The 13,771-nt window shown below is 38.0% G+C and overlaps 1 protein-coding gene across 1 annotated transcript in view; it reads left to right on the top strand.

The window, feature by feature from the left end:
* The window catches only part of MDN1 (midasin AAA ATPase 1), a gene marked incomplete at both ends in the record, with an annotated part of 103,955 nt that overhangs the window by 27,823 nt on the left and 62,361 nt on the right, over positions 1-13,771 (top strand). Inside the window, 16 exons of the mRNA XM_081998091.1 lie at positions 1,560-1,673; positions 2,321-2,468; positions 2,653-2,763; positions 3,559-3,710; positions 4,195-4,373; positions 4,731-4,939; positions 6,036-6,182; positions 6,924-7,065; positions 7,193-7,327; positions 7,404-7,542; positions 8,494-8,632; positions 8,728-8,858; positions 10,389-10,533; positions 11,668-11,797; positions 12,362-12,595; positions 13,388-13,597. Of these exons, the coding sequence (XP_081854217.1) occupies positions 1,560-1,673; positions 2,321-2,468; positions 2,653-2,763; positions 3,559-3,710; positions 4,195-4,373; positions 4,731-4,939; positions 6,036-6,182; positions 6,924-7,065; positions 7,193-7,327; positions 7,404-7,542; positions 8,494-8,632; positions 8,728-8,858; positions 10,389-10,533; positions 11,668-11,797; positions 12,362-12,595; positions 13,388-13,597 (2,465 nt within the window). The remainder of the gene's footprint in view (positions 1-1,559; positions 1,674-2,320; positions 2,469-2,652; positions 2,764-3,558; positions 3,711-4,194; positions 4,374-4,730; positions 4,940-6,035; positions 6,183-6,923; positions 7,066-7,192; positions 7,328-7,403; positions 7,543-8,493; positions 8,633-8,727; positions 8,859-10,388; positions 10,534-11,667; positions 11,798-12,361; positions 12,596-13,387; positions 13,598-13,771) is intronic.

Below are 13,771 nucleotides of genomic sequence, written 5' to 3'. Positions count from 1 at the left end.
GGATGCCTTATTTGAAGCCTGAGGATAAAAGTCTGAACTCAGATTAACTTGTGGTTTCCACATCGTGGTGAACATTTTTCATGAAATAGCATCAGGAAAATACTTCTTGTATTTTTCATGTAAAAGTTGCTGAGCATGAACAAATGCAAACTAGCAGTAGTGTACAGTGTTGTCACTGTGGGCTGGGAAATGATCATTCTTTACAATTAAGCTGTCCATGTCTGGGAATGCTACTGCAGCAGTTTATGTTCCTGATGGGTGTAACAAAAACAAGTGCTTTGTGTCTGTTTAGCAGCCTTTTCTCTTGATAACTCAGAAGTGTTGATGATCCTTGCAAAAAGCTGTATATCCATCCTCGTTCACTCAGAAGGAAGGTGGTTTGCATGGTGGAGCAGATGTACGATGTTCGAAGTATTTGATGTGTGATTTTTAAACATTCAAGCTGTGGCCAGGAAACTGGAGTTGTGGCAAATCCATTCTTCCGTACTACCTGCTCCTGAATAGAAAGATCTTCTGTTGTATTTGATGCGGTTTCCCTCATGAATGCCAAAAGCCATATATGTCGTCCCTTATTAGATTCATAAACACTGGGCAAAACTGTAGAGATGCACTTACTATATGTAACTAGTCATTTGCAGTTGTTAGTGGCAAAGTAAGGTTTTATTGCAATTAGCTCTCCTGGCTTAGTAGCAAAAGAAAAGAGAGTGAGTGTAATACAGAAGAAAGGAGACTTCAGCTTGTTAAGTTTAAATGAACTTACATTTGCATTTGTCAAAAATATCCATCCCTCTGAAGTTAATATTGCTCAGTTGTACTGGGTTTGCTGTGGTGTGTCCTGAGCCATTATTTGCAGTTGTAATGCATGGTATGGAAGGGCTGCAGACTGATATTCAACACCCAATGCAAATATACTGGATTAAGAGATAGAAAATATGTTCATTAACTAGAGCTGCTAGTGTAGTGTACTAAATGTGAAACATTCTGTTGACATATTTAAAGGTACTCAGAACTTCATTGAGTACTTTTTTTGCTGCTAATTTTCCTTTGCTTATCATCAAGTTTTCCTGGTTTATCATTGCTGAGCCGGATATTTGTAAAAGTAGAAAATGACCTGGATATGCTAGTCCTGGATATGCTAGTCATAACGAAATTAGAATGGGTAATATCTCTAAGTGTCCACTTTTTAAAATAGACATCATTAGAGAGTCCACTTTGAAAAGTGTTCCTGCTGTGTCAGTGCTCCAGTGTTCATGCTGTAACGTTTGGATATCTATTGCAAACTGTTTAAAATTTTAACTTTAAAAAATACAGTCCCATAGTTCATTTTCAGTTTGCTAAGTTAAAATAATTCGGATAAATTACTTAAAAATAAGGTATTACTAATACTTTGTTTTTAATTACTCTGGTTCTTGAGACTATCTATAGGTGGTTTGACAAGTCAATATTCTGCTGCTTAAAAAAATTTAAATGTTATGTACCATAAGAATCATATATAACATGATTTTTTTCTTTAATATGGTCAGATGTCTAAGTGTTATGGATTGATTTGATTTTTATAGGTTTACTGAACTTTATATAGAAGAATTGAGAAATGAAGGAGACTTGCAAGTTCTTATCATGGATTATCTGAGAGGCTTGAATGTGAACAAAAATACAGTACAAGGAATTGTGAAGTAAGCTGGTTGTAATCTCTTTAAATCCTTGATGGAATAAGTCACAAAAAGAAAGTATGTAACTAGTCTCGTTAGACTGTTTTGGGAAATACTATAATGCTCCCTACGCAGCAGTTTGCATAGCCTTAGGAAGCGGAAGAGGGTAGACATCCATTCTCTTCATTCTGAAGGTTTCTGTACTTGTGGGGAGCAGATTTACTTTCTGTTATTCAGAATTGCTTTTTTGGTGGCACCAGTTAAAAAGAATTGCTCTTGCAGTCCTCTTTCCCATCTGAGAGACTAAAATGGTTTGTTTATGTAGATCATACCAATGGAAGTCTTGTGTGTTTGTCAAGTTACCTTTTTTCCCTGTAGCTGAAGGTGTACTATCTTGCTGCATTAACCTGAAGAACTGTTACATGTGTACAGTCATTCTCTGTATATCAAGCTCTCTCAAAAATATTGTTCTAAAATACTCTGTTGCTTTGCTTCATTGACTATACAGATGGTAGAGTTTGGCATGGCTTTCCTAACCTGGAGCTTTTAGAAAGAGTGACAGTTGGAGATAAGCTTAAGTGTTCATACTTTGGGTTTAATTCCTTAGAGCAATGGTTTGATCAGAAACAGCACTATGTAACTGGAACTGGTTTCATTCTTTATTTTTGCAGCTTTTACTTATCTGTGAGAAAGGAAGCAGAATCAAAGCTGGTGGATGGAACTGGCCACAGACCTCACTATAGTCTCCGTACACTTTGCAGGGCATTGAGATTTGCAGCATCTAATCCATGTAGCAGCATACCACGCTCACTGTACGAGGTGATTACCTATGTTGGGGTTTGTTTCAGTGTATATTCAGTACAAAGACTGTTTTGGTGAAGAGTAATCCTCTCTTTTAGTGAATTTAATGCAATATTGAACAGAAATTATTCTTTAAGGTCTCTTCCCCCCCCCCCCCCTATTGATTTTTCATTTTATCACTGAAAATAACTATTCTGCCTAGGGTTTCTGTTTGAGTTTCCTGACGCAGCTTGACAGAGGTTCTCACCCGGTAGTTCAAAAGCTAATTTGCCAGCATATAGTGTCTGGCAACATCAAAAGCCTTCTCAAGCAGGTACGTAACTAAGCTTAATAGAGCTGTTTAGTATTCAGAGTAGAATTTATTTTTAATTGCCTTTTCTATCTTTTTCCTGTACATTTCCTTCTCAAAGTCCTGGTTTTCATGTTATAAAGAAGAACTAAAAAAAAATAAAACTGTTCCTTCATAATTTTTTTACTTCTGCTTGAAATGCCCATATGTTAGCGACTTTAATTTGAAAAAATATGGGAATGTGGGCAGCTTAATACAGTGATTCCAACCTTAAAGCTTTCACAGGCTTTTTATTTTTAGACTCCGAATGCAGAACATATGGATATGAAGCAAACATCTGTGCTTTGTCTCTGATGGGAAAGAAAGAATCTCACTAGTGCTGGGAGCCCAGCAAGAGTTTGCATGGGAGATTGGGCAGCTGGGATGGGGAAACCAGCTGTAAGAGATAGGTATTTGTTTCAGAATAAACCCCTTCATATTAGGAAAATATGTATAAATATAAAAAGATAAAAGCCAGTTTCATGCTTGGAAGCGCACTTGAAAATTCAGTGCTAGGATTCTTGAGACATTTTTATCTTCATGGCACTGACAAAGATTCTTGCTTCATGATCTTGAAATGATCTGGTCAGGCTTTCCCTGTAATTTGCATTCTGTGACAAGGGGACAGTGCTCTACTCACAGTGCTCTACTGCAGGAGCGCTCAGGGATTATTTAAAATGACTTCTTACAGAATATGTTGCAGTGGTGTAACAGTAGTTGTTGTCATGAGGAAATTGAAGCTCATTTGTATAATCTGTTATTTCTGTCATGTCTCCTTAGCAAATACCAAAACCTCAAGGAGGGAGATTTATACTCATAGAAGGATACTGGATTTCAGCTGGGGATAAAGAACCAGCTGTAGATGAGACTTATGTGCTAACCCCTTCAGTTAAGCTTAATCTGAAAGACATTGCCAGAGTTGTTTCTGCAGGGTAAGCCTGTTACAACTTTTCCATTAAAAAGCTAAATTTAAGATGTTTGTTTGGGCCTCGAGTGGTGCCTATCTAGCCTTTATTGTTTGGCATGAGTAATGTCCATTTTGCTCCTACTTCACAGTTAACTTTTCATTATACAGTGACTTAAATTTATATGTGTATTTCTTGTCTCCTTAAACCATTTTACTGCCATACCTAGTTTTATTTAAATGATAATCTAGAAATTTGCAGTTAGAATAACCTGCTTATTTCGCACTGCTATGTAAAGCTTCATGGGTAGCAGTTAGCATTTGTGGGTAAAGTTACTTATGTTCCCCTGTTAATGTATGATATCGGATACTCCAAGTGAGTTAAGTAGTGATATTTTGGTAAGGTAGTTTGGTAATGTAGATCTGTGAAAATTTCAAATAATGTTGATATCTTGTATACGAGAAAGATATGACCCATGCTTCTAAACCACTATTTTCATTACCCCTTTTAGGATTCATCCAGTACTGATTCAAGGAGAGACCTCTGTTGGTAAAACCAGTTTAATTCGCTGGTTGGCTGCTGCTACTGGGAATCACTGTGTAAGGATTAACAATCATGAGCATACTGACATCCAGGAATATATTGGCTGTTACACCTCAGATGCCTCTGGGAAGTTGATGTTTAAGGAAGGTGAGTGGACATATTATATTTACTCCAAATTCCTGTCTCAATTCACTGCTTTTTCTCTTCGGCTTAACTTGTCTTTTATTACAATGGAGAGATGACCTGTCTAGTTAGTAGTTGCATATTAATGATAATCGCTTATGTGAATTTCAGTGAATTCTTAAGAGTTCATGTTTGTCTCATCATACTTGTCCTGTTGGACATAAAGAAAAGAATTCAACAACTTAGACAATACTGTTGCTTCCATCTCTGAATTAGCATTTATACTAAGTGAAAACTGGTTGCTAAACTTATCTGAATGCATGCTTCTGTTAGATTTAGTTTGTTAGATTTTTAACTAGAACTTTTTCTGTTCACTCCAAGGCATTCTCATAGATGCAATGAGAAAGGGTTACTGGATTGTTCTAGACGAACTGAATTTGGCTCCCACTGATGTTCTGGAGGCTCTCAACCGTTTGTTGGATGATAACAGGGAGCTGTTCATTACTGAGACCCAGGAAGTTGTCAAAGCCCACCCTCGCTTTATGCTGTTTGCTACACAGAATCCTCCAGGACTCTATGGTGGCAGAAAGGTCTGTACAGTGTCTTCCTTTGAGTAGCTACAACTGTAGGGAATTAATGTCTCCTGTATATAGAAGTGTGATGTGAATACTTTGTGATGCGTAGCACAGAATTAACAAATTCTCAAGAGGTAGAGATGAGGTGGTGGTGGACTAACTTTTGGTACAGCTGGGTTCTGTTTAGGTTAGTTGCATGTTTTGCAGATACCAAATTTCTAATTCATTTTGAGTAGTTGAGATTTAAGTGCTTTACTGAACTGGAGTTCATGTATATTATATTTGACTCAGCATTTCTTCCTCAAAAGCACTGGAGAAGAGATTTGACTTGAGCTATTGACATCTTATTTTGTGCTGGTTTTGGCTGGAATAGTTAATTTTCTTCATAGTGACTGGTATGGTGCTATGTTTTAGATTTCTGACCAAAACAGCGTTGATAACACAGGGATGTCTTAGTTATTGCTGAGCAGTGCTTACACAGAGTCAAGGTCTTTTCTGCTCCTCACCCTGCCCTGCCAGTGAGTAGGCTGGGGGTGCACAAGAAGCTGGGAGGGCACACAGCTGGGACAGCTGAGCCCAACTGACCAAAGGGATATCTAACACCATATGATGTCGTGCTCAGCAATTAGAACTGGGGGGGAGAGGGAGGAAGGGGGGATGTTCAGTGTTTGTTTCCCGAAATAACCATTGCACATGATAAAACCCTGATTTCCTGGAAATGGCTGAACACCTACCTACTGATGGGAAGTAGTGGATGAATTCCTAATTTTGCTTTGTGTGTGCAGCTTTCACTTTACCACTGGAATTGTCTTTATCTCAACCCATGAGTTTTCTCACTTTTACTCTTCTAATGATCTCCCCCATCCCATTGTAGAGGGAGTGAGTGAGCGAGTGGCTGCTTGGTGCTTAGCTGCCTGCCGCAGTTAAAACACAACACATTTTAAAGCTCTTGTCCTCATCCAGGCTGTCTCTTCTGCTTTCTTTCAATGTTTATGCATATGTGCTAGTTTGTATGCTATAACACTATCCATATTTCCTTTGGATGTGTAGAGGAAGATACGGGGAATATCAAAGGAAAAAGTTCAAGCAATAGTATGTCCTCATATTCTAGGTTTTGTCCAGAGCCTTCAGAAATCGTTTTGTGGAACTGCATTTTGATGAACTGCCAAGTGCTGAACTGGAAACCATCCTGCACAAGCGATGCAGTTTGCCACCTTCTTATTGCAGCAAGCTTGTCAAAGTCATGTTAGACCTGCAAGTATGAGAGTCTTTCTTCTTTTTGTAGAAGACATGCAAACATATTTCAGCACAAAGTAATAGAAATTCCTTTGAAGGGGGGAGCTGTTGCTAACTGGCAGATATTTAAAAACCTAAACAATAATTGATGGAAGAGAACCCACCAAAGTACTTAGTTCAGTGATTAAGATAGAGGATAGGGAAGGTGATGTCAGAACTGAGAGAAAGCTAGCAACAAAACAATTAGCAACCAAAGGCCTTGGGATTTGATGTGTAGAATAATACCTTGCTCTGGATCCAAAGCACAGTATTGGATTTGTAGCTGTCTTTAGGTCATGCTAAATTTGGTATTTTTTTTTTAAGCAATAATTTTGGATGTGTTCTGACACCCCTGTGTTAGTTACTTAGTATGTAGCTGAAACTATTTTGTATTTACAAGCAGTTGCAGCAGCACAAACCAGAGAACACTTGCTAACATAAGTTTTGGTGTAGAACCTAATCTTTTGCTTGGATTTTGTTTTATACCAGGTACCTATTTTCTTCTTAGTATTTCTATTTATTATTATCTATATTATTTTGTTCCTGGTACCTATCAAATACCTGCTTAAAGGTAATTTCAGTCTGGGAGTCACGACTGTACTAGACTTTTTTTTTTCATACAGTTTGTTTGAAGAAGTGTCATATCGGAGAGCTCTGATTAGCTTTGCTTTAAGTGTTTGGACAGGTTCATGAAAAAATGGCTCACGTTTTGTTCTTATGATAGTCTTACCGCAGAGGTTCAACGGTGTTTGCTGGGAAGCATGGGTTCATTACACTGCGGGATCTGTTTCGTTGGGCTGAAAGGTACAGATTGGCAGAACAGCTGGAAAAGGAGTATGACTGGCTTCAGCACTTAGCAAATGATGGTGAGCCCTGCTACCTCAGGTTTTCAAAGTGTCTGTAGAATTGCTTTCTAACCCCAGTTCTTAAGTATAAATTTTTGTTGCTGATTAACCAGGAAGTAATTGCTTTTTGTCTTCCTCTGTTCTATAGGTTTTATGCTTTTGGCAGGCAGAGTCAGGAAACAGGAGGAGGTGGATATTATTCAGAGTGTCCTTGAAAAACACTTCAAGAAAAAACTATATCCTGAGTCTCTCTTCTCAGGGGAAAGCGTCAAAAAGCTACTGGGTGAGTTTCCTAGAAGGACCACACTGGTAGTTCTCTAAATGCGACTCAAGCTGATGGATTGCTTTGTGTTGCGCAGCTAAACCTTCCACGTGGATGTCGGTCATGGACAGAGATTTTAACCATATTGTCTGGACTCGAGGGATGAGGAGACTTGCAATTTTGGTGGGCCGAGCTCTGGAGTTTGGTGAACCAGTACTGCTGGTGGGAGACACTGGGTAACCTTGCTTTTTATTATGCAGTTCTTTGTAGTGCTGCACCAGCCACTGAGTCAGATGCAAAATGATTGTGTGGCCTTCAGTGCTGCTTTGATCTGGGACATTTAAGCCTCTGTCATGGCAGACTTCAGCTGCTGTTTTTCACAGTTCCCTTTTGAGGGGAAGAGTTGTATCTCTTTCAGCACAAGTCTTTAATGGGGTTATCTGCATTGTGTATAACTACGTAGAAATTATATAGAAAGTAGTAACATTTAAATGAGCTGACTTCTGTCCCTGCCTTTCACAAGTTGCCCTACAGAATGTCACTGTGCCTCACTGGAGAGGCTGCTTTTGGGAAATTGTAACATTTTTCTGTTTAAGAGCACATTTGCTTTACATGTTTTAAGAACTTGAATATAGCCTTGCTACTACTACTTCTCCCAGTCCCTGCCTTGTGTGCTGTAAAGGAGGTCGTGGAAGTAGATGCTGTCTGCTTCTGTGCTGGTTATAAATTTGGAGAGTACATTTTGATGGGAAAGAAGGAAAAAAAAATGCAAGAAAAGGGAGAGTAAAATTATTTAGGTAATAAATGAGTACTCTAGGTACTCAGTAGTTTATTCCCTCAGACATAGGCTTTGTCTAGGCATGTAGCATCTCCAGTTCCATGAAATGTTAAGTTCGTTGAGTACCTGTAGGGGCAGGCTGAAATAAATTTGACTTTGAACCTGCAGAAATCCATCAATGCAGATATTGATTTAAATTTAACTAAAAGCATCTTGTGCAAGTCAGCAACAATTGTGCCAAAAATGGCTTCACTTTGCATACATTCCTTCCAAGGAAAGGAGCAGAAGGAAATTTGTACACTGGGCCTTTACCTCATAACTCTTCAATGAAAGTGAATCCTGTCCAAAGTGAGCTGATTTTTTTTTTTTTTTTTCATTCTTCCCTTTCAATTAAATTACTTTGTTGCAGGTGTGGTAAAACTACCATTTGTCAGATGTTTGCAGCATTAACAAATCAGAAGCTATATTCAGTGAATTGCCACTTGCATATGGAGACTTCAGACTTCCTGGGAGGGCTGCGACCAGTGAGACAGAGGTCAAAAGACCAGGTTTGTCTTGCATCGATAGTAGTTTGGATAGTATGACCATGGAAGGAAAAAGTAGCAGTCATTAATGACTTTTCACTTCCTTTTCCATTTCTTAGGAGGAATCTGATGGTTCTAGGCTCTTTGAGTGGTGTGATGGACCTCTTGTTTTAGCAATGAAAGAGGAGGGGTTTTTTCTCCTTGATGAGATTTCTTTAGCTGATGATTCTGTACTAGAGCGACTTAACAGGTACGTCTTAAAGGTGTATTAAGTATCCTCAGTGTGTCTATGCATTGTACAAACATGAGCGGGGTAAATCTAGCTTCTTTTAGGCACATTTGTTTCCTGGTCTGGGTGAGCTGCTCTCTTAATCATATAGTTCTTGCTGAAAGGAAGAATGACCCACATGACTCTGGCCTTGTTGATGTTTGTATTTCAACTTCTGTTACAGTTTGCTTTGTTTTTCTAATTGTCATCTATCTGACAGAGGTGCTGGTTTTAATCACAGTAATAATTGAACAATTTTTGCTGCTTGAAATTTTAATTACAGCTAGGGGCAAAGATTGTAAGGCAAGACAAGATGCCTTGTCTTGCCTAAGTCTTGATGTCTGAACTTACCTGGAAAAATAAAAGGTACTTTGATTAGAAAGCAGACATGTATCTGTTTGCTTGACATATGTTGGTACACTGATTATGTTGGTATTGAATGCTATAGTTGGTGCCATTATTTTCCATTTGGCTTTATAGTGCTGCTGCAGACTAATCTGCACTCAAATTGCTGTATTTGTTTCATGGACAAAAATAAGATGATGAAAGGATTCTCTTTATTCAATAGCTCATGTCTCTGGATAAAGAAATTAAGAACATAAACCCTAGTTCAGTTGAAGCAGTTTAAAAAGTATCTAAAGACAGTTTACAGCATGAATCAAGTTGGAAAAATAAAACTAAAAGTAAAATCTCCAATTTATCATCTACAATATTAATATTTTCAGCCTGTCAGTGAGCTCTTGAAAACCTTTTAAAATACCAGAAACAAAATCTAGTTATTTCCCTCTTTTGTGTGTGTAAAATGTAATAAAACATAAATTTCATTTCATTATCTGCTTGCAGCAATAACCCTCATTTTAGTCTTTTTCCATTACCCATTATATTAAGATGACTAGAAGCTATTTTTTCTAGCATATCCAAACCCCCTGTGTTACAATCTGGATTATTTTCATTGCATCATTGCAGGTATCACTCTTTCATAAAGTTCAGTTCATCTCTTTGTTTTGACAGTGATACTAAGCAGTGTCTTTCTAAACGGGTAACAGCTCAAACTTTTACAGCTCTTAGTGTACAGTGAAGTACAGATAATAAAAGAAACAAAATCCCCCCCCCCCCCCCAAACCACAGAAACCTAGTAGAATGCTTCTCAGATGTGTAGTCCGTCAGCTTGAAGACTGGTTCATTGTGCAGATTTCCTTATCTAGCTCCTATGAATATAAATTTTACCATTGCTTTTGTAAAGAAAGCTGTGACATGTATACTTTTTAGGTAAGTTTTTTGACAGATCATTTGAACGGAACCTTATCAACAAGGTTGGGTAGAGTTTCCTTCTGCACAAAATCAGAAATGTTCTCAATTAGGGAGGATGAACAAATTTTAAATATCTAATATGAATTCTGGGGCAATAAAATTTTAATCAGGCCAATTCATGTTATTTTTTCATTTTGAAGTGACCTTTTGAAGTGTGAAATGAAATTTAAAATAAACCATTTTTTTTAACCTTCTCTCTAGTGTTCTTGAAGCTGAAAAGACATTGGTACTTGCTGAAAAAGGTGGTCAAGATGATGAGGAAAATGAAGTAGAACTGCTAGTTGCAGGAAAGAAATTTCGTATCCTTGCTACCATGAACCCAGGAGGTGACTTTGGGAAAAAAGAGGTAAATGTCAAAGCAACTGGAAGTAGAGCATTCACAACCAACATTCACTCGTTAGTGATTGGAAGTGCAATGTAAAAATGCATCGTGCCAATTCTGGCATCCAGTGCTTCCTAGTAGGCATCTGCCTCATCAGTAAAGGAGGATTGGGTTGTATCTGTTTTCTATCACTTCTGTGTGCTGTCATTTTAACAATGTAAGTCAATACTCAGCAGAATGTCAGAGAAAACTTTGGGCCTCTGAATATTTCAGGTAGGCTTGATATGTAGAATACTTTCAACTACAGGAAATGTGGCTTGTGGAGCAAGTAAATCCAGCTCTAGCATGAGTCTGGAGTAGTGGGAAGTTGCGCGATAGATTATTCTCCCTCATACTGTTCAGAAAGGTGATAGAAGTCATCTTGTCATTGTCAGTGAATATGGACATCACATCCCAAAAGACCTTTCTCATTAAATGAAAAAAATCTGTTTCTGGAGTTCAGCTTTAAGTAACTTAAGACAGGTAAAAAAAAAAAACCCAACAAAACCTGAAACTTTTAAACAGTGTTGGGAGCTAGGACTGAAAAAAAGAGCTATAAGCTCTTCTACCCAAAAGGACATGGGTAGATGTATACTCCTTTTAATGTGGTTTCTACAGTACGGAACAGCTCATTGTAAAGCCATGCGTTTAAAGGGGATTTATTTCTGCATTGCGTTTGCACTGATGATTTTTGCTTGACTAATTCAGCCAGAGGAAGGGAGGAATTGCAGAAATGAGTTGTAATCGAAAGCAAATGTCCACGTGGCAGTTTGATTCTGTAAGCAAAGAGAGATTACATAGCCATTGTTTGATACAGGATGTCCTAGAATGAAATAGAGCCTTGGTGCTTGCAAACCAGTTCAGTTTCTTCCCATGTGCTTTTGAACTTACTCATTTATCACCTCTTTCCTGCATTGATGCCACTACTAGAAATCTTAAAATCCATATTCTCTCAAAGATTTTATTATGAAGTGGCCCTGTCAAAATTAGAAGGAAAGGTCTGGCTTGTTCACTTTATTGTTCACAAGCACTGTGGCTACAAGGCTGTCAGCTAACTGCAACCTTAAGTAATATGATGTAATGTAAATTGAATTGCCATGTTGTTCTGCTCGTTCGCAGCTTTCTCCTGCATTGCGCAACAGATTTACAGAAATATGGTGTCCACAAAGCAATGGCCGTGATGATTTGATACAGATTGTAAAACACAATCTTCATCCAGGATTGTCTTTGGGTGGAATAAACAATCAAGGTGGGTATTTCTCTGTGTTGGAATTCAAACATTGTTAAGAAAAAAATGGGTTTGGGGGCTGCTAAACTTTCCTCAGAATTTATACCACTGTGTTCCTTTTTCTTGTAAGTACACCTCTGAGGACACTTTTGAAATATTTTGGACTTTGTTCTTCATTCATTGTGTTTGTCATATCGCTAGCCAGAAGTAAGATCAAGGCTGTATTTACTTCACCGTTCAGGTAGTTGAATTATCCCCAGTCATTCAGTGGCAAATCTTCATTTCAGTGTAAGGTGCTGAAAGAACTGGCACTTCATTTTCTGCCAGCAGCTTCACTTGTTACTATTAATCACTTGTTTCTCTCTTGTTACTTGAATTTTAAAGGATCTGTAGTGACAGAACAGGACTTGCTCTTCAGTTATCCTACCTGTTAGGATATAGAGTACCCATCCATGTTGCTCCTGCATTACAGCTGTACCTGCTTTAGTGATGCTTATCATATAACAATGTAGTAGATGTGACCAATAAAATTATTTGGTAACTACCATACCAAATACTTTGGTATTTTTTTTACTCTCTTTTCAGGGGCAGACATAGCAGAGCTTATGATGGACTTTGTTGAATGGCTGACTAATCAAGAGTTTGGTCGCCAGTGTATTCTCAGTGTGCGAGATGCCTTGTCGTGGGTTAATTTTATGAATGTTATGGTAGAGGATGAAGAGTCGAATTCTGCCAAGGAATATAGCCTTCTTTACATTTCTCCAATGATGTCTTTTATCCATGCTGCATGTTTGGTATACATTGATGGAATAGGATCGGGTAAGTCTTCAGTGCTCATTTGGTAGCAGAAAATATAAAGATATATATTTAAATTAAGATGTTTGAGTAGAATGCAAACAAAATGCTTTAGGGCAGCATAGAATTCTTCTGGGAGTTTTCTCTTCCGTTTAACAATATCCTGTATTTCATACACCTTTTTTGTGTTTCAGTAGCAAGAGTTTGAATAATACAGCAAACTTAAGTAAATTAGAGGTAGTAGTAATAATAATATTACAGAGGCTAGCAACAAATTAAGAAAGCCTGGGATTTTTATTGAGTCTTCTGGGCTGATATGGTACTTAATTACATGGCCACATATTATTCTCTCTCTCCCAGCCCACAGGTCAGCATCTGTGCATGCTAGCCTGTGTCATGTGTACAGTTCATAATGCATCTTTTCATGTTTGGCCACTGGCCCAGCTGATAAATATGCTGATAAGTATATGGGAGTGCGGAAAAAGTGAAAAGCCACAAAAAATGCAGGGAACGAAGGCCTGGGGGGGACTATGGCAAGGGATCAGGATGATAGTGATGGTAGAAGAAAGGGTTTTGGAAATAATGTGTCCTTTTAAAATGTCTGTTGCGCAGTGGAGGAGAAAGCTGCAAAGTGCTTGCAGAACAATTTGTCTATGGTAAATAGCACTGGAAGCACTGGCAAGCAAAAGCACTAACATGAAATATAAACCTGAAGCAGAATACTGCACAAAAATGGCATCTGTGAAGGAATTGAGTTTGTAGTCATCAGATGAACGTGCCTAGTTATGTTTGTAAAGCACACTTTTCTAATTACAGGTGCAACATCCTGCTCAGCTGATACAGTTTTATTAGCTCGTGAAAAATGCCTGACATTCTTATGCGAGAAAATGAGTCAGTTCCTTGATTTGACTGATTATCAGAAGGATGAACTAAAAATTTATGATAGAACAAAGGAGAAGGAGTTTGTATGGATGGACAACTTTATGGGAATCCACCCCTTTTTTATTCCAAGAGGCAAGAGACTTTGTGGGAGTGGGTGGATATTTATTCTGTGTTTTTTATTTCCAGGAGTTCTGTTACTCACTAAATATAAGTAGGACATCTGAACCATTACAGAACAGTTTGTAGTTTGTTCTCAAGCCTTAGAAAAATGCCTTTTTTTCCTCGAAGTGTGTTGATTACAACTCAATCACATTTATT

Source organism: Phaethon aethereus, assembly GCF_964289735.1.
Source record: "Phaethon aethereus genome assembly, chromosome: 3".
NCBI classification, from domain to species: Eukaryota; Metazoa; Chordata; class Aves; order Phaethontiformes; family Phaethontidae; genus Phaethon; species Phaethon aethereus.
The sequence above is the reverse complement of the archived record's forward strand: the minus strand, read 5'-3'. Positions and strand labels throughout refer to the sequence as shown.